The sequence below is a fragment of the Bos indicus x Bos taurus genome, chromosome X (genome assembly GCF_003369695.1).
Source record: "Bos indicus x Bos taurus breed Angus x Brahman F1 hybrid chromosome X, Bos_hybrid_MaternalHap_v2.0, whole genome shotgun sequence".
NCBI classification, from domain to species: Eukaryota; Metazoa; Chordata; class Mammalia; order Artiodactyla; family Bovidae; genus Bos; species Bos indicus x Bos taurus.
The window spans coordinates 36,912,574-36,937,029 of NC_040105.1; the positions used below are offsets into that span (position 1 = coordinate 36,912,574).

At 42.8% G+C, this 24,456-nt stretch overlaps 1 protein-coding gene across 1 annotated transcript in view; it reads left to right on the forward strand.

Moving 5' to 3' along the window:
* Positions 1-8,989: 8,989 nt before the first annotated feature.
* Positions 8,990-24,456, forward strand: part of LANCL3 (LanC like 3) — a 113,088-nt gene continuing 97,621 nt past the window's right edge. The window contains exon 1 of the mRNA XM_027534420.1: positions 8,990-9,970. Within this exon, the coding sequence (XP_027390221.1) occupies positions 9,398-9,970 (573 nt within the window). The 5' untranslated portion in view covers positions 8,990-9,397. The remainder of the gene's footprint in view (positions 9,971-24,456) is intronic.

The window sequence follows — 24,456 nt, forward strand, 5'->3', positions numbered from 1 at the left end:
GGTACAATCTCCCAAGACTGAACCAAGAAGAAATAAAAAATATGAACATACCAATCACAAGTACTGAAATTGAAACCATGGTTTAAAAACTTCCAATGAATCAAAGAATTTGAAAAAGAATGGATACACATGTATGTATAACTGAATCACTTTCTGTACACTTGAAATTAATACAATATTGTTAATCAACTATACACAGATATAAAATCTGTCTTTCCTATAACCAAAATAAATAAATACATATATAGATATTAAAAAAAAAAAAACTTTCAATGAACCAAAGTCCAAGACCAGATGGCTTCACAGGCAAATTCTATCAAACATTTAGAAAAGAGTGAATACATATCCTTCTGAAACTATTCCAAAAAATTGAAGAGGAAGGAACACTCCCAAACTCATTCTATAAGGCCACCATCACCCTGATATCAAAACCAGACAAATATACAAATATACAACTGAAAAAAAAGTACAGGCTGATGAACGTAGACTCTGCTGCTGCTGCTGCTAAGTCGCTTCAGTTGTGTCCGACTCTGCGACCCCTTAGACGGCAGCCCACCAGGCTCCCCCGTCCCTGGGATTTTCCAGGCAAGAACAATGGAGTGGGTTGCCATTTCCTTCTCCAATGCATGAAAGTGAAAAGTGAAAGTGAAGTCGCTCAGTCGTGTCCGACTCTTAGCAACCCCATGGACTGCAGCCTACCAGGCTCCTCCGTCCACGGGATTATCCAGGCAAGAGTACTGGAGTGGGGTGCCACTGCCTTCTCCAACGTAGACTCAAAAATCCTCAACAAAAGACTAGCAAACTGGATTTCCCTGATGGTCCAGTGGTTAAGAATTCTCCTGCCAGTACAGAGGACACAAGTTTGATCCCTGCTATGGGAAGATTCCACATGCTAGGGGGCAACTAAGCTCATGTGCCACAACTACCAGAGCCCACACACCACAATTACTGAGCCTGCATGTGCCCTAGAGCCTGTGCTCTGCAGCAAGAGAAGCCACTGCAATGAGAAGCCCACGTACCACAATGAACAGTAGCCCCTGCTCACTGCAACTAGAGAAAGCCTGCAGGCAGCAACTAAGACCCAGTACAGCCAAAAACAAATAAAATTTAAAAGCAAAAGCAAAAAAAAAGACTAGCAAACCAAATCCAACAATACATTAAAGGGATCATACACCACGAACAAGTGGGATTTATCCCAGAGATGCAAGGATTTTTTAATATATGCAAATCAATCAGTGATATACCACATTAACAAACTGAAGAATAAAAACCATATGATCATCTAAATAGATGCATAAAGAGCTTTTGACAAAATTCAACCCTCATTTATGATAAAAACTCTCCAGAAAATCAGCATAGAGGGAATACACCTCAACATAATACAGGCCTACAGCTAACATCATACTCAACAATGAAAATCTGAAAACAATTCTTCTAAAATCATGAGCAGGCCAAGAATGTCCACTCTTGCCACTTCTATTCAACATAGTTTTGGAAGTCCTAGCCATGGCAATCAGAGAAGAAATAAGGGGAATCCAAAATGTAAAATAGGTAAAACTGTCACTGTAGATTGCAAGGATACTATACATTGAAAATCCTAAAGATGCTACTAGAAAACTATTAGAGCTCGTCAATGAATTCAGTAAAGTTGAAGGATACAAAGTTAATACACAGAAAGCTGCTGCATTTCTATATACTAACGAGAGATCAGAAGGAGAAATTAAAGCAACAATCTCATTTACCATTGCATCAAATAGAATAAAATACCTAGGAATAAACCTAACCAGGGAGGCAAAAGACCTCTACTCTGAAAATAAGATGCTGATGAAAGAAATTGAAGATGACACAAACAGATGAAAAGATATACCACATTCTTGGATTGCAAGAATCAGTCTTGTCAAAATGAATATACTCATAAGACAATCTACAGAGTCAATGCAATCTTTATCAAATTACCAATGACATTTTTCACAGGACTGGAACAAAAAGTTTACCATCTGTATGGGAACACAAAAGACCCCTAATAGCCAAAGCAATCTTGAGAAAGAAAAACGGAGCTGGAGAAATCAGGCTCTATGACTTCTGTCTATACTACAAAGTTACACTCATCAAAACAGTATGGTACTGGCAGAAAAAAGAAATATAGAACAATAGAACAGAATAGAAAGCCCAGAAATAAACCCATGCAACTTTGGTCAGTTAATCTATGACAAAAGAGGCAAGGCTATACAATGGAGAAAAGACAATCTCTTCAATAAATGGTGTTAGGAAAATGGTACAGCTACATGTAAAAAATGAAATTAGAACATTTTTTCATACCATATTCAAAAATAAACTCAAAATGTATTAAAGACCTAAATGTAAGACCAGATACTATAAAACTCTGAGGAAAACATAGGCAGAACACTGACATAAATTGCATCAACATTTTTCAATCTCCTAGAGCAACATACATTAAAACAAAACAAAAAACAAATGGCATCTAATTAAACTCAAAAGCTTTTGCACAGCAAAGGAAACTGTAAACACAATGAAAAGACAACCCACAGAATGGGAAAAAATATTTGCCAGTGATGTGACTGACAGGGGATTCATGTTCAAAATTTACAAACAGCTCATGCAGCTCAACATAAACACACACACACACACACACAAACAACCCAATCAAAAATGGGCAGAAGACCTAAATACACATTTCTCCAAAGACATAAAGATAGCCAAAAAGCACATGAAAAGATGCTCAACATCACTGATTATCAGAGAAATGCAAATCAAAACTATAGTGAGATATTATCTCACACCAATCAGAATGGCCATCATCAAAAAGTCTGTGAACAAATTCTGGAGAGGGTGTGGAGAAAGGGGGACCCTCCTACACTGTTGGCAGGAATGTAAATTGGTTAAGCCACTGTGAAGAAGAGCATGGAGGTTCCTTAAAAAACTATAAGCAGAGCTACCATATGATCCAGCAATCTCACTCCTGGGCATATATCCAGGAAAAAACATGATTTGAAAGGATACAGTAACTCCTATGTTAACTATAGTGTAGTTTATAATAGCCAACACATAAAAGCAATCTAAATGTCCACTGACAGATGAATGGATAAAGAAGATGTTGTATGTATTTGCCATAGAATATTACTCAGCCATAAAAATTAATGAAATAATGCCATTTGCAGCAACATGGATGGACCTGGAGATTACCATATATGGCTTCCCAGGTGGCGTGGGAGTCATAAGAGACATGGGTTTGATCCCTGGGTTGGGAAGATCCCCTGGAGAAGAGCATGGCAACCCATTCCAGTATTCTTGCTTAGAGAATCCCATGGACAGATAAGCCTGGCGAGCAACAGTCCATGGGGTCTCAAAGAGTCAGACATGACTGAAGCAACTTGGTGAGCATACATGCGCGCGCACTCTCTCTCTCTCTCTCTCTCTATATATATATATATATATATATCTGAATCACTTTGCTGTACACCTGAAACCAATACATTGTAAATCATATTCAAATACAGTGCAAAATTTTTTTAAAAAATCAGAGATGCATCTCCAAAGAAAATGTGCTATAAGAACTGGACATTGCACTGATTCAATTATCAAAACCATTTCCAGGATGCACACTTTGAGCAAAACTTTGGAAAACTCTGAAAGTATTTTTCAGATGGTTTATCCCATAAAATGTACTAAACTTATGTGTTGAGGCTTGACAGTTATACAATGACTGTTTTTATTTTCATGGTCACCCTTAGAAAGCAAGGATTTGTATTAGAGGAACCCTTTAACATTTTTCCTGATAGCCTTGCATAATTTTTACGTGAGTTCCTTGATAAACCCACTAAAACTATTTTCTGTCCATAGTTTTGCATAATCTGCCTACTAAGGAAATACTGAGGAAGAGCTCAGAACTGAGCAATTCAGCAAGATCACAGAAACCACGTGTAGGGAGCTGCCTGTCAGCAAATGCTACTAGAGATTCTATAAGTATCAGGAAAAATCTTGCAGGTAAGGGTGAAATAAATGGCTTTGGCTGGTTTGTATAGGCTGCATATTTCTTGCAGAGTCATTGATACTTCTAAAGAGTTCAAGTAGAATAATTATTTTGGAATACTGTCTTTTCTGAGTGCCTAGGATTCTGATGGAGCTGTGGTCATCTGAAGGCTCAACTAGGCTGTATATCCAAGGTGGTTCATTCACATAACTGTCAGTTGATGCGCTCAGTTGGGGTGTTGATCCAAGCACCTACAAATGGCCTCTCCATGTTGTCTTGCACTTACTTACAAAATGGCAGCTTCACTTAGATTCTTACAAGGCGGCTCAATGCTCCAAATAGGAGCGTGCCAGCATGTAACATGGAAGCTGAATCTTTTTTATTACCTAGCCTAGTATGGCATGCTGTGTCATTTTGATCACATTCCATTGGTTACAAGTAAATCATAAGCCCACTCAGATTCAAGAGGAGGGGTACATACCTTACCTCCTGATGAGAAGAGTGTCAAGGTCATGTTGCAGGGAAGCATGTGGCAGAGCAGATATTGCTGGGGCCATATTTGGAAAATATAACCTGCTACACAGGGCTAGTTATTAAAAATAGCATGTGTGAAGTCACTGAATTCAAGGTAAAGTATAGAGGTCACCAGACTTGGTGGAGAAACAAAGTATGGAGGCAGAAACTGCAAAATGTTTACATTCACACATTCACAAGAACAGAAGGATCCAGGAAAACAGTGGGAGTTTAATCAAGTCAAGATTCAATACAGGCTTCACTCTGCCTGCTACACCCCAGCTGACTTTGTCAGTGGTGCTCTTATGGCAATTCATTCATCCTTTCACAAACTTCTGGTGAGTGCCTACTACATGTGCCAGGGAGTAGTCCAGGTTCTTTGCACAGATGAGTAAGCAAATATAGCAACAAGCCGTACCCTTGTGGATGGTGTATTCTAATGGATGCATATTAATAAAAAATAAACAACACTATTTGCAAATTAACTAAATCACCATTAGAGGCAAAACTGCACATGGTCTAACTAGCTAACTCTGCCCTAAAGAATATTCTAGGCTAAGTTTTGCCAGGTAATTGTCCAACAGCCACAAGTGGTGAGGTCTTTGGGAAAGAGGTTTACAGGTAAAAGGGTTCATCTGTCCTGTGAGTTTAAGAGGGCTACTGGATACCACCCATCTCTTGCTTCTCCCAAACTGTTAGGGGAAGCACACTGACTGAAACCACCCACTCTGGCCAGGCACCATAGAAACCATTTGCATGCATTATTTTATGACAGGAGGTCCTGGTAAGGAACACGGAACTAATAAGCCACCATCAACTGGGAGAGTTCAGGAAAGGTCAAAAAGTGACACCACATGTCCAACCACCTCCCAGAATCCTTCTCGCTGGTATCCCTCTGGGCTAAACAAGGTGTGCACCACCAAGAAGGACTCTGAGTCAGAATGACTGGCTAAAGATAACCCGGAAACTAATCCCATCGCCATAAAACCTGAGACTGGGAGCCACATGCCAGAGGAGTTCTCCTTGTTTCCCTTACCCTACTGCTCTCTGCCCGGGCGACTCTTCCCAGTAGTCTCTTGCTTTGTCAGCACATGTGTCTCCTCGAACAATTCATATCCGAGTGTAAGACAAGAGCCCACTTTTGGGCCCTGGAAGGGGTTCTCCCTTCCTGCATTAAAACCAGACTGTTTCTCAATCATCTGATGACCTTTGTTCTACTTGGGGGTATCACTGTCCAAAAGAAACTCCTTGGAACCCTAATACTTCACCCTACCCTGTACACATGTACTCATGTAGCTGTGGAGTTCCATAAAGACACCATGTATTTCCTGGTGTGATTTTCCAGTTGAATAAGGCAGACAACAATGTGTCAGCTCTGAGACCAGCCCTACAGAAGTCCTGCCTGTTCCCCCTCGAATCTTGTTTCTCTGCCATCAAAAGGCAGGCATGCTGGGGCTGAAGCACTGAGGATGAGAGACATGGACCAGAGCCTAGTCGACCCAGTCTCCCCAAGCAACAGTCAGCCCACTCCCAGAACCTCGCCACGATCCCAGGCCCATGAGCAATCCACTTATTGTCCTATGCCACAAGATTTTGTGGTTGCTTGAAATGCAGCATTTGGGGGCAAGGCAGGGCACAAGGGTGGCAGGGGGACACAACTGGTAAAAAAGCAGAGCTCCTTCTCTTGGATACCTGCTTCCAGTATTATTTTGAAAGCAATCAGCCCATGTCCCTGTCATTGCTCTTGGCACTACCTTGGTGCTGGGCAGTGTGGAAGGATAATCAGTCAGAATTAACAGAGTTGCCTGGAGATTCATGACAAGGGTGAGGGGGGGATAAAGTGGAATATGGCTTCCTTTCTGCCTATGAAGGTTTCCATTTGATGTTGTTACCGAGTCCAAGCTTGCTCTGCTTGTCACATGATACACCAATGAATCCAAGAGACGAGGTGTTGGGGTGAGGAAGAGACTTTAATTGGGGAGTCGGCAGCCCGAGAAGATGGCAGGCAAGTGCCTCAAAATAACCATCTTATGGGGTCTGGATGTCAGGTTCTTTTATAGGTCAGAGGTGAGGGAAAGTGAGGAAGCAAAGTAAAAAGGCCATTAATCTGGCAAACACCTCCTAGCATGGCAAGTTTCAGGCAGGGGATGTGTTAATTTCTTTCTTACTGCCATCCACAGGTGGACAGGGTTCTGAACAAAGGCACTTTAAGAGTCAGGCAAAGGGGCAGGATCCTCTGAGGCAAACCATTCTGTATGATTATAATAACAAAAGCAACTAAAAGCAAGTCAAAGGAACAGTTCCAACATGGAGTCAGAATTGGCTTCCTCCCTGCAACAATGTCACAGAAGGCAATGGCACCCCACTCCAGTACTCTTGCCTGGAAAATCCCATAGACAGAGGAGCCTGGTGGGCTGCAGTCCATGGGGTCGCTAAGAGTCTGACAGGACTGAGCAACTTCACTTTCACTTATCGGAGAAGGAAATGGCAACCCACTCCAGTGTTCTTGCCTGGAGAATCCCAGGGACGGGGAAGCCTGGTGGGCTGGTGTCTATGGGGTCGCATAGAGTCGGACACGACTGAAGCAACTTAGCAGCTACAACAATGTCTCTGCACCTAAAGGGGTAGAAATCACTCCTAAGGCCTACTACAGCTGATGGAGGAGGAAGAAGCCAGAACAAATCAAACATTCCAGTTGCTCCTTTGACACCCTTAGCTCAACAATGAACTCCCTGCCTACAAGTGGACTTAGCTTTTTATTATTATAATGAAAAATGAACCTGTTCTGGCACTCACAGGAGAATGGAGGCCATACCATCCATTCTTTGGATGTCAGTCCTGGCAATCATCATGGCCAACTGAACTCCCTCCCCAGAGCATATCAAGCAAGGACAGAGCAGCAGGCTATTTAATCTCTGCTTCCAAAATCACTGTGACTATTAACACTTTTGAGGAAAAAAATTACCTCCAAGCAAAACTGGCCTTTCAAGTCAGTGAAGCAGTTGCTCTCCCCAGAGTGTCAGAAACTTTTCCATGAGTCACTTATTCTTTCGTGGCTTGCTCGGTCCCTATAAAAATGCAAATACCCCTGGAAAAGATGACCTCTTTGGCCTTCACTGGCCAACACTTGGGGAAAGGAAGAGTCATTTCAAAACAGCTGAGCAAAAGAAAGGCAATTCATTTGTGTCATTGTTCACTTTCTGTGTTTGCCACTGGACTGTAACCTCCCCAACATCTAGGACCATGTCTATTTTGTTTATCCATCTATTTTCAGGGTTTGAGACCCACAGGAGACACTGAAAATGTTGCAGAAACGACTTCTCAAGAAACCAAGCACCACACTCGGAGAGTTGGAGCTCAGGTTTATTACGCCAGTGGGCTCAGAGGAGTTAACACTCCAAGCTCTGAGCCCCGAACAAAGGGGTTACAGAGTTTTTATAGACCTACCATAGTGGGCAACACTAGCTGCTAACAGGCTGGTTTAAACTAAGGGGTTTCCCGCAACTGGGAACAGTAGTCAAGATGGGGAGGGGGATCCCTGACCTTTACACGGACAAGCATGATTAAGCAGGTTTGTAGGGGCTGGGCAATTGCAAAGAGCAGGACAAGGGTGAGTGAGATAAACCCCAGTTCCTAGTATTATAAGTCCCCACTTTCTGACACTACATGACCTACGTGATCCAGACTTTGCAAGGAGCAAGCTGAGTTAGACAGAAGGAGCAGGAGGTTATGTAAAATTTTAACTTTTCCTCTTCAAATATGCCTGAGGTGGGACGAGTTGGGGGTAGGGCGACAGAAGGAAAAAAACATGGGAAAGAAAGAAAAGAGTGAAGGAAATAACTAAGGACACACAGAAAATGGTTCAAAATGCCGAATTAAAATTCTCAGCAGCATTTACCCTTAACTTCACTGGTTAATGACCTCAGGTCATTTATGGGGTCCACAAGGTGCCTGAATAGGTTTGGGGGGCTGGTCTCTAGAAGACAGAATCTCCATTCCTTACCTTATCCTGGTGTGGTTCTCTGAACTTCTACTCCTGGGGATTCCGAAAAAAACAACCCGACAGCCAAGGCTGAGGAAAAGTTTCCCTATGGGGCACTTCATTGTTTTACTGCATTCAAATCCCTCAGCCTTTGGGATGAAACACTCAGAAGACTGAGAACGCCAAAGTGACCGAGACGAAAACACAACTTTCAGGAGGGCGCTTAGCTTTTTTTCCCAGAAGCCTCTACAAGTTCGGCGGCTTCTCAACCTTTTCTGTGCATGCGAATCACCTGGGGCTCTTGCTAAATATGCTGACTGTGATTCATTAGGTCGGAGGCGAAGTAGGAGCCTCTGCATTTTTAACGCGCTCCAGGTGATGCTGATCTGCTGACCCTCGGAGTACACGAGGGACTCGAGGTCTTCACCTCCCGGCCAGGTGTGCATATGCCCAGCCTCGGCTTTCCGGCTCGCTGTCCCGCGCGTCCCTGGCCTTCCGCCGAGAGGGGAGGAGTCGGGGGCGGAGCGGGAGGAGTGGCGCGGCCCCCGCGTGGGTCCTGCCGGAGATCACCTCGGCCCCTTGGCGAGGAAGCCAAGCTGCGGCGGCGCAGGAGGGGGCGGGTTCGGCGAGGGCGCGGCCTCTGGGAGGGGGGCGCACGACGCACATCCCCCGCGCTCGCCCGGGCCACTAGGGAGCCTCGCGGCAGTCCGGTGCCCCACTTGGCAATCCGCTCCGCGCTGCTTCCTCGCGCCCGCCTCCTCTTGTCACCTCCCGTCTCAGCCTCCTCGCTCCATCCCGGCTGTATCCACCGCCATCCGAGTGCCTCAAAGAGCGAGAGGTGGTGCGCGGGACCGCAAGGCGCGTCCTCCAGCGGACCCCGGCTCGGCCTTGGTGGGGGCACGGGCGGTAGCATGGACACCAAACGCTGCTTTGCCAATCGCTTCGATGACTACCAGGGCAGCCTGCTGGCGGGCCAGTGCGAGGAGGCGGTGGCGCCCTTGGTCACCGCCACCATCGAGCGCATCCTCCAGGAGCTGCCCCCGCTCGGGGGCGGCCCGGAGGGCCGGGGGGCGGCAGCCGCGGCCAGCAGCTGCCAGTGGGGACTGTACGGCGGCGTGGCCGGGGTGGCCTACATGCTCTACCACGTCTCTCAGAGCCCGCTCTTCGCCGGGGCTCGGGAGCGCTACCTGCGCTTGGCCAAGCGCCTCATCGACGCGTGCGCCCGCGCTGAGGAGTGGGGCGAGCCGGACGCCGACACCCGCGCCGCCTTCCTGCTCGGGGGCGCGGGCGTGTACGCCGTGGCCACGCTAGTGTACCACGCCCTGGGCCGGCCCGACTACGTGCAGCCGCTGGGCAAGTTCCGGGCTCTGTGCGCCGTCTGCGCGCCCGTCTCCTTCCTCGAGTGCGGCTCCGACGAGCTATTCGTGGGCCGCGCGGGCTACTTGTGCGCCGCACTCGTTCTCAAGCAGAAACTCGCCCAGGAGGTAAGAGGCCACCCCGGCCGCAAGGGGGCGCGTGCCACCCTACCACCCGGCTCCCGGCTCCGGGAGCGGCGCCCGGGCTGTTCTCCATCTCTCTTTGTTACTCTTTTGACTCTGGTTTCTTGAGGCTCTTGAGGTTTATCCCCTGCTTTTGTCCGTCTCCCCCCGCCCCACCCTCCCCCCACTGCTTTCAGTCTCTCAGTTGGGATTATGCGCCTTTGCTCTTTGTTCGTGTTTTACTGAGACATGGCATCTCCCCAAATGCCTCTTTGCCCAGGTGTTGTCTGGAGGTCCTTTCAAGTGAGATTTTTTAATATCCCAAATGAAAGAGATTTCCCTTCCTTTAAACCCTCCTGTCAAAAGCTGAAGTACCCTCGCATGTCAGAGTACTAGAAACTCATAGAAGTTTGGGAATGGGCTGATCTATGCTAGTACTGTTTCCATCATTAAGGTGAAGGTAAATTGTTTCTGCGACCCCCGGGTCTGTATGTGCTTCCTGTGTTGCTTTCTATTCAGTAAATTGCACGGGTCTTATAAAATGCATCTCTGAGGGGAGTGTCCTCTTTTAAATACATAAATGTAGACAGAATTCTACACTATTGTAATCGAAAGTGCCCCCCCCCCCCCCATTTTAAAATGAATCGTTAGGATTGTCAAGACGACAGCATACTTGACAGGGCAGGTTTTCTTAATGAATAGCTTTCCAGGGGCTCCTTGAAGTGAATCGGATTTCACAACTATATGTGTTTGCTTTTTTTTGTTGTTGTTTATTTATTTTTTTTTTTCCTGGATTCACTTTGAATACAGCGCGTGGATATTAGAAGAGAGAGTGCCAGTTTCTGTGGTGTAGGGAAAAAAAAAAAAAGTCCTCCAAAGGATCATAGTAACTAGAACTGAAAGAGAAGCACTTCATTCATAATCCACTGGAGCCAAATACTGTTTAGGGAGGAAGTGACACATTTAACTTGGCTCCATTTGGGTGAGAGAAGCGTTTGAAGACAAATTAAAGGTACACAGTGTTTTTAAAGTGTAATTAACTTAGATAACCTCTACATAGGCAGTCTTGATTTTTTTTTTTTAATTTATAGCAGATGAGGTTAATTCAAGTGAGAAAGATTACCAAAGACTGTGCACTGTGCTAGCAGGGAAGCAAAGGGTTGTGTGACAAAGTTGTCTTGAAATAGTTCACTCTGCTTTGGAGTCACTGTTACCAGCTAGCAGTTTCCCAAGGGCCTTTCCAGTTGTAGAAAACCTCTGAGAAGGCCACCAGGCTATTTACATATCATTTGCATTATATTTGCATCTGCTCCTCAGACCTTGCAGTCTGGTAGCAGGCGATTTTCAGGTTTGTGGGGATTTCTCCCCCTAGTTGTTTTCCTTACACATGGTGCTTTCCCTTTCTATGCTTTTCTCCAGAATGGAATGGCAGAGTGGGAGAACTATCAGGTCATGCGCAGGTGGCAACCGATCAGAAGGACTCCTTGCCTGAAGACTGGTGGCCCAGGGCCAGTCTGCAGTGCTGATGCACAAAGACATTTCTTAAGACCTCTCTTGTGCCCTGCTGCCAAACTGGATCTATCTTTTTATACTAATCAAGTTGAGGTGCTCTAGCCCCTGCTCCCAGGAGACAGAACAAATTCGAAGGCTGTTTTTTTTTTTTTTTTTTTTTTTAAAGCAAAGAAAAGCTCTTAACCTGAGTAAATCAGCTAGTCTCAGTGGCAGCCTCAGCTGTGGTCATCCAAAAAGTTCAGGCATGAAAGGACAGATGCTAAGCATGCCAGGCTTGAAGCCCTTTGAGGGGAAAATACAAGTCTTCTGCACCATCCCCACCCCCATGTCCTAGCCTGCATATGGCTTTGCCCTCGGTAGATGATCCATAAACCTTGATTAAATTGAATTGCAAACTTCTGTCATTTCTCTATGAATAATCTGTCATTCTGCCCTGGGTTTCTTTCTCTCCAATGTCATTTATATTCACTTTCCTCTTGGCAGTGCCCTCGGTTATCACCCTGGTCTAACTCCTCCCCACCCTACTTGACACATCTCTGCTACCTAATAAATAGTTGAATGAGTGAATCACCCTGTACTGGGATTAGTACTCTCAGCTAGTTTCTCTCACTCCAGCCATTCCATGTACCTCTGAGAAACCAGGCTGCTTATAAACACTTTTCATTATGTCACTACCCTGCTCAACGTCCTGCAATGGCTCCCTATTTCCTTTTCTCCAGTGGCTGCTCATCTCACAGTGAAAGCCAAGATCCTTAAAATGGCTGACAAAGCGCCATGTGATCTGACCCCAGCTTACCTACTCTACTTTTTGCTCACTCTGCTTCAACCACACGGGCCTTCTTGCTGTTTCAGGCATTTATTGTCTCAGGGTGTTTGTACTCGCTCTTCCCTCTGCTTGGAATACTCTCCCCCTATCTCTTTTTATAGTTAGCTCTCTGACCTTGTCTGGGTTATCTCCTAAATGAGTCCTTCCCTATCCACCCGATTTAAGACTGCCACCTGTCCCCTGACTTAGGCCCTTTTCTTGCTTCATTTAACTTATTTTCTTTACGTCTTCTTAACTTAGAATGTAGCTCCATAAAAAAGGGTTTCCATTTCATTGATGGACTTAAGCATTAAGATTGTACCTGGTACATATGTGGGTTCTCAACTTTCCTTGTTTTGGTTGTGGTGGAAATATTTTCGATGCTTTGCTTCATCTCTCAGTTCTAATAGCATCCCATTTACCAGTATTTTCCTTTATGGTGGTGCCTTTGATATTATGTTTAAAATAATCCTTTCCTGTTTCCGTAAGAGCTTAAAAAATCCTTTCCTACTGCCAAGGTATCAGTAAGTATTTGTTGAATGTGTGAATGAACACTACTTTCTTACAAATTTGACCTCAAAGCAAGCTTAACCACTAGACCAGTGTTTGTTAAACTTTAACATTATAGGCATCACCTACAGATCATGTTAATAAAATGCAGATTTTCTTTCAGCAGACCTGATATTAGGCTTGAGACTCTGAATTTCTGTCAAGGTGCTGCTGACAGTCCAGGGATCATGCTCTGAATAGCAAGGCAGTAATACATTACTACATGGATTTTGGCATTATACCAGCCCCGTCTATTAAGATGTTATTTTGTGAGGCTTGTATATTTATTTATAAAGTTGTAGTTTAGAATACTGATTACTGTATCCTACCATACTTTTGTTTTAACAACCTGCAAGAGGAATTTCTGTCAGGGCTTTGAAACAGGAAGAGTTGTGCTCCTCCTGGAAATGAATTGAATCTTTTTAAATCTCCAGGATGAGTTGTATAACTGATCATGTTGCTCACTTTATGTTGACTCCTAGGAAGCATATGGTCAGAACTATGGTCCACATAGCTTGTGTACAATACTGTATCACCTGTATTCTTATATACTAAAATTTACATTCTGTTTATCTGTATTTTTTTTCTTCCTTCATTTACCCTTTTCTGAACTTTCTTCCTTACATCTGATTTTATTGTTTGTATTTGTTTAGAAGATTCAGAGATGGAAAAAAGTGTGTGTATGTAGACAGACATAGAGACAGAACCATTCTCTCCAGGTAATATATTTTTTATTAATTTGGCCTTCCTGGAAATACTCCAGGGAAATAGCTTAGAGCAGGGGTCCCCAACCTCCAGGATCTAATGCCTGATGATCTGAGGTAGAGCTGATGTGATGATAATAAAAATATTAAGTGCACAGTGAATGTAATGTGCTTGAATCTTCCTGAAGCCATCCCCACCCCCCATCCATGGGAAAATTGTCTTCCAGGAAACTGGTCCCTGGTGCCAGAAAGGTTGGGGACTGCTGCCTTAGAGGGTTTGGTAGGCAGATATCCTTAAGAAATGGAGCACTGAAGTCTTAAGAAATCACACTGTAAACACTTGCATTGGTTTGTTCTGCTTTCCAGATTGGTGGAAATGTAGCAGGGAAAAGGAAGTGAGAATGGTGGTGGGGTAAAGGGGAGGCCTGGGGAACCACAGTTAAAATAATAACTTTTGCTCCTTGGTGACCTTGGACAAATAATTTTAACACCTTGGAGCCTAAATTTCCTCACTTGTAAAATGGACAAATGACAGCTTCCTCCTTCGCTTATTCTGTCATTCACTCACTCAGTGAATGTCAGGTTTCTCTGTATGCCCGGAACCTTGCTAGATGCCAGGGTTGAGCAGTGAACAAAAATCAATACAGTTATGTTGTCAGAAGTGCTCTCAGAAGGAAGTAAACAGGAAGTGCTGGCGGGGTGGGAGCGGGCAGGGTGCTGCCTGGCATACATTAGCGGGGAAGGATTCTCGGTGGAGGTGACGTCCTGGCTCATCACTGAAGCATGAGAATGAAGCAGCTGCCTTAAAAGCAGGCATTCCAGGCTGAGGGGATGGCAAGGACAAAGCCCCCAAGGCAGGAAACTGCTTGGAGATTTCCAAGAAAAGGAAGGTGGTGGCCCGGATGAAGAAGAGTGAGCAAAGGCTAGAGAGCTAGAGGCCAGGGAGGAGCTGTGAGCAGGGGAAAGGCAGGTCTGGCCGGGTAAAGTTAGGAGTTGGGCATTTGTTTCAGTTGGAAATAGGGCAATGTCTTCATCTGATTCACCTTATAAAACAATGATACAGATTGGTATTCTGTATAGACAGTGGATTGAACAGTATTAAGAAAGGTCACAGGAGGACTTTTTAGAGGGAATCTAAAAACCCCTTTCGTGCCAAGGACTCCTTTGTAAATCTGGTAAAACCTCCAGTACTTCTTTCGAGAAGAACGTTTTAAGATGCAGAAAATAAAACACGCAGGATTACAAAGGAAGCCAATTATCTTAACATTCAGTTACCAAAACATTTTCAAAACGTGTGATGCACTAGCATATGTGCTGCTTGATTAACACATTCAACGCGGTTTTGCAGTGGGACCTAAGGAGTATGGTACTTCTGCAGCAGTGATGAGGGGCAGTGATATTTCGAGATGTCTTCAACAACTGCAGTGTGACATGATCGTATCTGTGATTTCTATAGGTGGCAAAGTCACGAGTACTCCTGGTGTTTCGTGGTCTGCGTTTGTAATAAAAGGAAATGCCAAGCTGTTTAAATAAGGTTGGAGAAAATAGAGATGTGATTTTCTTTTCTTGGCCAAAGGGGACTGGTCTGGAGGTGGCTGCGATGACTCACCCAAGATAAAGTGCCTAGTGTAGTGCTTGGCACAGAGTAGCTGCTTAATGAAATCCATGTTATGCCCCTACTAACAAAAAATCAAAAGTGATTCTGAGCATCACATAGACAATTATGCCCAAGGAATCTATCTTCCTGCCATGATTAAAGGAAAAAGCCTTTTGCTAGATTGTTCACTGGGTCCTTAACTCATTCCTAAGCATGTGGTTGGCAGCTAAATGGGGATGCCCTTAGCTGGATATAATAGAATGTCTGATAGAAAGTGATTTATAAATAACGGGAACACTTATGACCTCACTTGACAAGGATTGTAGAGCTAGGTCATTCCAGGATTGGTTAAGTAACTCAGGAAAATCATCAGAACCCAAGCCCTCTCCAACCTTTTTCTCTGCTGTTCTGGGTGTGTGAGCTGTGCATGCTAAGCTGATTTAATCATGTCCAACTCTCTTCGACCCTAAGGACAGGCTCCTCTGTCCATGGGATTCTCCAGGCAAGAATACTGGAGTGGGTTGTCATGCCCTCTTCCAGGGGATCTTCGTGACCCAGGGATCGAACTGGTGGCTCCTGCGCCTCCTGCATTGCAGGCGCATTCTGTACCACTGAGCCACCAGGGAAGCCTTGGTGAGCTGTAGCACTCTTCAGGATTGCAAGATGGCTACTGCCTTTCCAAGCATTGTGTTCTCATATAACTGAGGCTGGGTTTTTTTTTTTTTTTTTTCCTTGAATTTTTTTCTTATCATATGGAACAGTCTGTCCTTAAAGAATTTCCATTCTGCCTCATTGCCCAGCACTTGGTCAGCAACCCAGCTCTGACCACTCCTGGTTTCTGGGGAGGCCAGAACGGCTCGTATTCTTTATTTCCAGCCTCTTATCAGCGGATGCAGATTCTTTCAAGAAAGGAAGAGGGAATGGCTGTTGGGTGGTTACCAAAGTGTCTGCCTTTTGGCTCACTTACCAAGGTCTGTCTCATGACTTCCCACTTCCTTGACTCTTGTCAACAATATTACACCTCCTCCAGATCCTGTTTTGATTTTGTTTGGATAAATACCCAGAAGTGGGAATGATGGATCATATGCTAGTTCTCTTTTTTACTTTTTTGAGGAATATCCATACTGCTGTCGGTAGTTGTTATACCAATTTAGGTTACTACCAACAGTGTACAGGGTTCTCTTTTCTCTGCATCCTTGCTAACACTTTTTGATGATAGCCATTCTGAGAGATGGAGAAGGCAGTGGCACCCCACTCCAGTACTCTTGCCTGGAAAATCCCATGGACGGAGGAGCCTGGTAGGCTGCAGACCATGGGGTCTCGAAGAATCAGACACGACTGAGTGACTTCACTTTCACTTTTCACTTTCATGCATTGGAGAAGGAAATGGCAACCCACTCCAGTGTTCTTGCCTGGAGAATCCCAGGGACGGGGGAGCCTGGTGGGCCGCTGTCTATGGGGTCGCACAGAGTCGGACACGATTGAAGCGACTTAGCAGCAGCAGCAGCAGCATTCTGAGAGATGTGAGAATATACCTCATTGTGCTTTTGATTTGCATTTCTCTAATGGTTAGTGATACAGAATACCTTTTCATCCAACTGTTGGCTGTTTGTATTTCATCTTCAGAGAGATGTCTATGCAGTTCCTCTGCCCATTTTTTTTTTTTGGCATTTTTTTTTTAAATTCTTAAATTTAATAATTTTAAAACATGTGTTCCCCATCCTGAACCCTCCTCCCTCCTCCCTCCCCATACCATCCCTCTGGGTCGTCCCAGTGCACCAGCCCCAAGCATCCAGCATCGTGCATTGAACCTGGACTGGCATCTCGTTTCATACATGACATTTCACATGTTTCAATGCCATTCTCCCAAATCTTCCCACCCTCTCCCTCTCCCACAGAGTCCATAAGCCTGTTCTATACATCAGTGTCTCTTTTGCTGTCTCGTATACAGGGTTATCGTTACCTCTGCCCATTTTTAAAAATGAGTTGTTTGCTTTATATTTGTATGAGTTCTTTATATATTTTGAATTTTAACCTCTTATCAAAATGTGGTTTACAGGTATTTTCTCCTACAGTGTAGGTTGCTTGTTCTTTTTGTTAATTGTTTCCTTTGGCTGTGCAGAAGCATTTTAGTTTGATGTAGTTCCACTTATTTTTTGCTTGTGTTGCTTGTGCTACTGGTGTTATATCTAGAAAATCATTGCCAAGACCAATGTAAAGGAACTTTTCCCCTATGCTTTCTTCTAGGAGTTTTACATTTTCAGATCTTGTGTTTGTCTTTAATCCATTTCAAGCTCATTTTTGTGAGTTGTGTAAGATGGGGTCCAGTTTCATTTTTCTGCATGTAGTTATCCAGTTTTCTCAATACTGCTTATTATTGAGAATATTCTTTCCCCATTAAGTATTCTTGGCTCTCATATCAGATTTTAGTTGACCATATATGTGGGACTATATTTATGGGCTCTTGATTCTGTTCCATTGAACTGTTTTTATGTCAGTACCATACTGTTTTGATAATATAACTTTGTAATACAGTTTGAAATCAGGAAGTATGGTACCTCTAGCTCTGATCTCTTTCTCAAGATTTATTTGGCTCTTTGGGATCTTTTTTGGTTCTGTATGAATTTTAGGACTCTGTTTTTCTTTCTGTGAAAAATGACATTACAAATTTCAGAGCAATTGCATTGAATCCATAGATAGCTTTGAGTAGTGGTGGTGGTTAGTCACTAAGTCGTGTCCAACTCTTGCCATCCCATGCACTGTAGCCTGCCAGGCTCCTCTGTCCATGGGATTTCCCAAGCAAGAATACTGGAGTGGGTTGCCATTTCCTTCTCCAGGGGATCTTCAGGTATCCAACCCTGGCCTCTTGCACTGCAGGTGGTCTCTTGCATTGCAGGCAGATTCTTACTGACTGAGCCACCAGGAAAGCCCAGTATGATTACTACAGTCATGTTATGGTAAAGGATCAATTGTGTCTGATTCTTTGAGACCCATGGACTGTAGCCCACCAGGCTCCTCTGTTCATGGAATTCTCCAGGCAAGAACACTGGAGTGGGTTGCCATTCCTTCCTTCAGGGGATCTTCCCAACCCAGGGATCAAACCCAGGTCTCCTGCATTGCAGGCAGATTCTGTGGCTCAGATGGTAAAGCGTCTGTCTGCAGTGCAAGAGACCCAGGTTCAATTCCTGGGTTGGGAAGATCCCCTGGAGAAGGAAATGGCAGCCCACTCCAGTATTCTTGCCTGGAAAATCCCATGGACTGCAGAGCCTGGTAGGCTACCGTTCATGGGGTTATAAAGAGTCAGACACGACTGAGCGACTTCACGATTCTCTACCATCTGAGCCACCAAGGAAGCCCTTAGTAGTACGAACATCTTAATAATATCAGTCCTTCTGATCCATGAACACAGAATGTCTTTCCACTTATTTATCTTTAATTTCTTTCATCAAAGTCTTACAGTTTTCAGTGTACAAAATTTTCACCTCCTTTGTTAAACTTACTCTTCAAGTATTTTATTTTTGATGATATTATAGTGGGATTTCTTTATTTTTCAGATAGTTTGTTGTTTTTTTAGCATATAGAATCATAACTGATTTTTGTATGTTGATGCTATAACTGCAACTTTACTGAATTACTAGTTCCATCAATTTTTTGGTAGAGTCTTGAGAATTTTCTGTATGTAAGATTATATCAGCAAAGTTTTACTTCTTCCTTTCTGATCTGGACATCTTTTATTTCTTTGTATTGCCTGATTGCTTTGGCTAAAACTTCAGTAGTATGTTGAATAAGAGTGAGAGTGGGCAGCCTTATCTTGTTCCTGATCTTGGAGTAAAAGTTTTCAACCTTTTACCACTGAGTATGATGTTAGCTGTGGGCTTGTCATATATGGCATTTATTACGTTGAGGTATATCCCTTTTATACCCAATTTGTTCACTTTTTATCATGAAAGGATGTTGAATTTTGTCAAATTCTTTGTCTGCATCTATTGAGACAGTAATGATTTTTATCTTTCATTATATTAATGTGAGGGATTCCCTGGTAACTCAGATGGTAAAGAATCTTCCTGCAGTGAAGGAGACCCGGTTTCGAACTCTGGGTCAGAAAGATCCCCTGGAGAAGGGAATGGCAACCCACTCTAGTATTCTTGCTGGAGAATTCCCTGGACAGAAGAACCTGGAAGGCAATAGTCCATGGGGTCTCAAAGAGTTGGACAAGACTGACCAACTAACACTTCCACTTCCATATTAATGTGATGTATCACATTTTTAAAGGAAAACATTTTTTTTTATTCCTTCCATCACTTATTGAACAGACTATGTGGCATGCAGTGTCCTTTGTACTATGTATACATTTTTATTTTCATTTTTTCAACTGTACTGAGGTATAATTGACAAAATTGTAAGATATTTAAAGTGTGCATTGTGGTGGTTTGATGTATGTATACTTTGTAAAAGAATTCTCACCATATAGTTAATTAACACATCCATTGCCTCACATATTTGCATATGTTGAACCATCCTTATATCCCAAGGATTAAGTCCTTGGGTATGATCCCATTAATGTGCTCTTGAATTCAGTTTGCTAGTATTTTGTTAAAATTTTACATTTATGTTCATCAGGAATATTGGCCTATAGTATTCTTTTCTTGTGGTGTCCTTTTCTGACTTTTTAGTATGAGAGTAATTCTGGCCTCATAAAATGAAGTTGGAAGTGGCCCCTCCTCTTCTTTTGGAAGAGTTTGGGAAGGATTGACACTAATTTTTCTTTCAATGTTTGGTAGTATTCTCTAGTGAAACCATCTGGTCCTGGACTTTCCTTTGTTGGGAGATGTTTTATTAGTGATTCAGCATCCTTACTCATTATTGGTTTGTTTAGATTTCTGTTTCATCATAATTAACTCTTGGTAAGTTGCATGTTTTTAGGAATTTATCAATTTCTTCTGGTTTTCCAACTTGTTGGCATATAATTACTTGTTCACAGTAGTCTCTTATGATATTTTGTATTTCTGTGGTATCATTTTTAATGTCCCCTCTTTAGTTTCTGATTTTGAATTTTCTTTTTGTCTTAGTCTAGCTAAAGTTGGTGTTTTGTCATTTCAGAGAACCAATTCTTAATTTCATTGATTCTTTTCTCCTGTTTTCCTGTTCTCCATTTCATTTACTTTGGCTCTAATGTTTGTTTATAATTTCCTTTCTTCTGCCAACTTTAGGCTTAGGTTCCCCCTGCCCTGGACCCCAGTTCCTGAAGGTATAAATGTTAGATTGTTTTGAGAGTTTCTTTTCCCCAAGTTTTTCTTTAAAATTATTACTGTCATACAGGGTAAACACAAACAGTAAGAGGATCCAGGAAGATATAGAGGCATATTTCAAAGATACTGTGGATTCGGTTCCAGACCACTAGAATAAAGTGAATATCTCAATAAAGCAACCCACATGAATATTTTGATTTCCCAGTGCAGATAAGTTACATTTACACTTATACTTTAGTCTGTTAAGTGTGTAATCATTATGTCTAAAAAAACAAAGTGCACACCTTAATTAAAAAATACTTTATTGCTAAAAAATGCTAACCCTCTCAGCTTACCATTAGTCATGGTGCTAACATCAAAGATCACTGATACAGACCATCATAACAAATATAATAATAATGAAAAAGTCTGAAATGTTGGGAGAATTACCAAAATGTGACTCAAAGACAGAGTGAACAAATGCTGCTGGAAAAATGACTCTGATTTGCTCGACAGAGTGTTGCCACAAACCTTCAATTTGTAAAATAATAAATAAAAATAAAAATGGAATGTCTACAAAACACAATAAAGCAGAGAGCATAAAACAAGGTATGCTTGTTTTAAAAGTCCTCTTTGAACATAAAACATTTTCTTTTTAAGAAATATTCTGGTTATGTAAACTACCTGTATTTTTGCCCATTTATGTCATACTTGTGTGTGTGTATGTGTGTGTGCATATAAATGTGACACACCTTGTTTTCATATGTGCCTTCCCTATGCTATGCTATGCTAAGTCGCTTCAGTTGTGTCCAACTCTGTGCGACCCCATAGATGGCAGCCCCCCAGGCTCCGTCGTCCTTGGGATTCTCCAGGCAAGAATACTGGAGTGGGTTGCCATTTCCTTCTCCACTGCATGAAAGAGAAAAGTGAAAGTGAAGTCGCTCAGTCGTGTCCGACTCTTAGCGACCCCATGGACTACAGCCTACCAGGCTCCTCCGTCCATGGGATTTTCCAGGCAAGAGTACTGGAGTGGGGTGCCATTGCCTTCTCCACTGGTAGATGGTAAAGAATCTGCCTGCAATGCATGAGACCCCAGTTCGATTCCTGGGTCAGGAAGTTCCCCTGGAGAAGGGATAGGCTACCCACTCCAGTATTCTTGTGCTTCCCTGGTGGCTCAGACAGTAAAGAATCCTCATGCAATGCAGGAGACCTGGGTCCAATCCCTGGGTTGGGAAGATCCCCTGGAGAAGGGCATGGCAACCCACTCCAGTATTCTTGCCTGGAGAATCCCTATGGACAGAGGAGCCTGGTGGGCTATAGTACCTGTAGTCTCAAAAAGTTGGACACAACAGAGCGACTAAGCACAGCACAGCATAGAGAGGTCTCATTCTTTATACTGGTTTGATTTAATGGCTATACCACAATTTAACCATTATAGACATTCAATTTTTTTCCTTTTTTGCTGTCAGAATTAATGCTGTCAAGTATACACAGTAATACATATAATGTACATATATACGTATATGACATTTACATGTAATATATACATATATGTGTCTGTATCTTTGCCTTCTGTTACAAGTATATATGTAGGATAAATTTTTAAAACCCAATTGCTGAGTCAAAGTTTATAGCTGTTTTTCACTTGATGGAGATTATCAAGCTGCTATCCAGAAAGGTTACATCAATTTCCATTCCCTCCAGGAGCATTCGGGGGTGCCTGCATTCCCACATTATTGTCAATACTTGGTTTCATCAGACTTTTTAACATACGACAGACTGACAGGTTAAAAAAAAATGAAGATGGAGATTTCTCGGATAGAAAATGTGTCCCCTTATCTTTTCATTCAATACTCACTGAACAAAATGCATATACAGGATTTTACCCAGTCTAAATCTGAGTGGTCCCTGGTTTGTAAGCAGCAGTGTGTTGTGCATTGCGCAAGTAAACCCGGAAGTTTGGCTTGAAATGACAGCAGGTTGGGGAAGCTAGATTTTTGTAAGCTGAGTCCAGTTCATAATTGCTTGATTATAGACATATCAGGAAATGGGGCACTTCCATGGGCTGTAGCTTAGATCCTTTGTTACTCTTGATCCGGAACCCTGTGATGGCTAAAAGGACATAAGAACTAGCACTACTTGATCACTTAGTGTCCACCCTGTCATGAACCCTTTCCATATATTATGTCATTTAGTACCAATACTTAAGACTAGGCACCATATCATCCTCCTCCTCCCCAGTGAGGGAACTGAGGCACAGAGAGGCTGTGGGACTTGTTCCAGGTTCCACCGCTAGTCAGCGGCAGAGGTGGGGTTCCATTCAACACAGGCTGGTCGCCAAATCTGTGCTTTCAATGAGCACTCTTCACACTTCAATGTGCACTCAGATCTCCTGGCGATCCTGTTAAAAATCAGGTTTTGATTCAGCAGATCTGGGGTGAGGCCCAAGATACTGTATCTCAACAAGCTCCCAGATGCTGCTGCTGCTGGTTCATTGAGCAGATTTGAGTAAAAACCTTGAAATCATTAATTTTTTGTCAATTTTATGGGATTGCCTGTCGACAGATTTCACTGATCCCTGCCCTGCCCCCCGCCCACCACCCGCCACTTCATGATGTTCATCAGTTGGCCTTTTTACTGAAAGTGACTTCTTCCACAAATGCCAGAATATCAGCTCTCCAATTCATAGGTGCTGCTGAAGGACTTTTTGCAGGTTTAAGAACTCTGTTAACATCTATGAGTGAATGTGTGGATTTCCTTTTTTTCTGATAAATGTAATTTTACACTCTATATACAAATATGTTTTCTTTTTTTAGAATTCCTTTAAAGGCCCAAATAGACCATGTTCCAGCATTTTTAAATTATTTCATAATAAGAGACACTTTATCATTCCCACATCAGATTGAAAACATGATGCTCTGATCATTTTTCAGGGCATGAATGGAACCACTCCTGTTTTAGAATCATTCAGTTAAATTTACCAATCTGACATAAAGGAGTGTTGCCCCAACTCTAAATTAAATGGAAGATGCTTAGACATTTCATGGGGTTTTTTTTCTGATATAATGATTTAACACTCAGAATAAACTTGATTTCCTTAGAGATAACTTATCCTTTTTAATTAGTCCACTAATATACATTCCACTAAAAACTAAACTTATTACTTGTAATTATTTGGAGAGCATGGTTCATAATTTTCTTATTACTGAATAAATTGGGGAAATGTGGATAATAAAAGTTCCTTTAAATGTTCTGAATTATTTGTTTTGCTAGTGACCTGACCTCCCAGTGTTCCATGAGAAGGTGGTTTTAATGGAACTGCACTGTATTTATGACTTCTGAATGTGAAAATGACAGATTGTATTAATTTCTTATTAATTTGGCTAATTTCCTTTTCACTGGTTAATGAAAGATGTTTGTCTCTTGACTGGCTCCTACACAATGCACAGATTTCCTCTGTGTAGCAGAGGAAGAGCGTCCTTTAATATCCCCATGTGGAGATGGTCTCTTGGTAAACTGGCCAGCAGTCCATGATGTGTCCAAATTTTACTGATTACTCTCTGACCTACATTCACTAATTAAGTACAGTGCCTTGGATGTTGGTTTGAGTCACAGAAAAACATGTTTTTCTCATGCATTATTTACATATATCAAAGTACCTCTTATCTTTTCCTAGTTATTTTCTGTATGGATTTAGTTACTAAGGAAACTTACCAAGTTAACAGCCTTATTATTCCTGGGGTGCTAGCCACTTGAACAAATGGAATTTTCAAGAAGTCATTTGATCCATTCTTTCTTTTAGAAAGCTGAACAAAGAAGTGTTTTGTGTAAGGTCACATTTCCTTTTCTGAACAGCTTTACCCATTCAACAACCCAAACAAATGAACGCCTTTGACACATTGAAGTGTGAGTGTTGCTACCTGGGCCATAAAGAAGCTGGTTCTCAGATGAGAGGCAGTCATAAAAGCTTCATGGCTGAGAACATCATCTAAATGAGAGGTGGCAAAACAAATATTGGTCATAGCATTATGTGCAGCTAGCTGTTACTGTGCCCATCTGCTGGTTCCATTGCTTTGCATGGAATGGATTCCTTATGC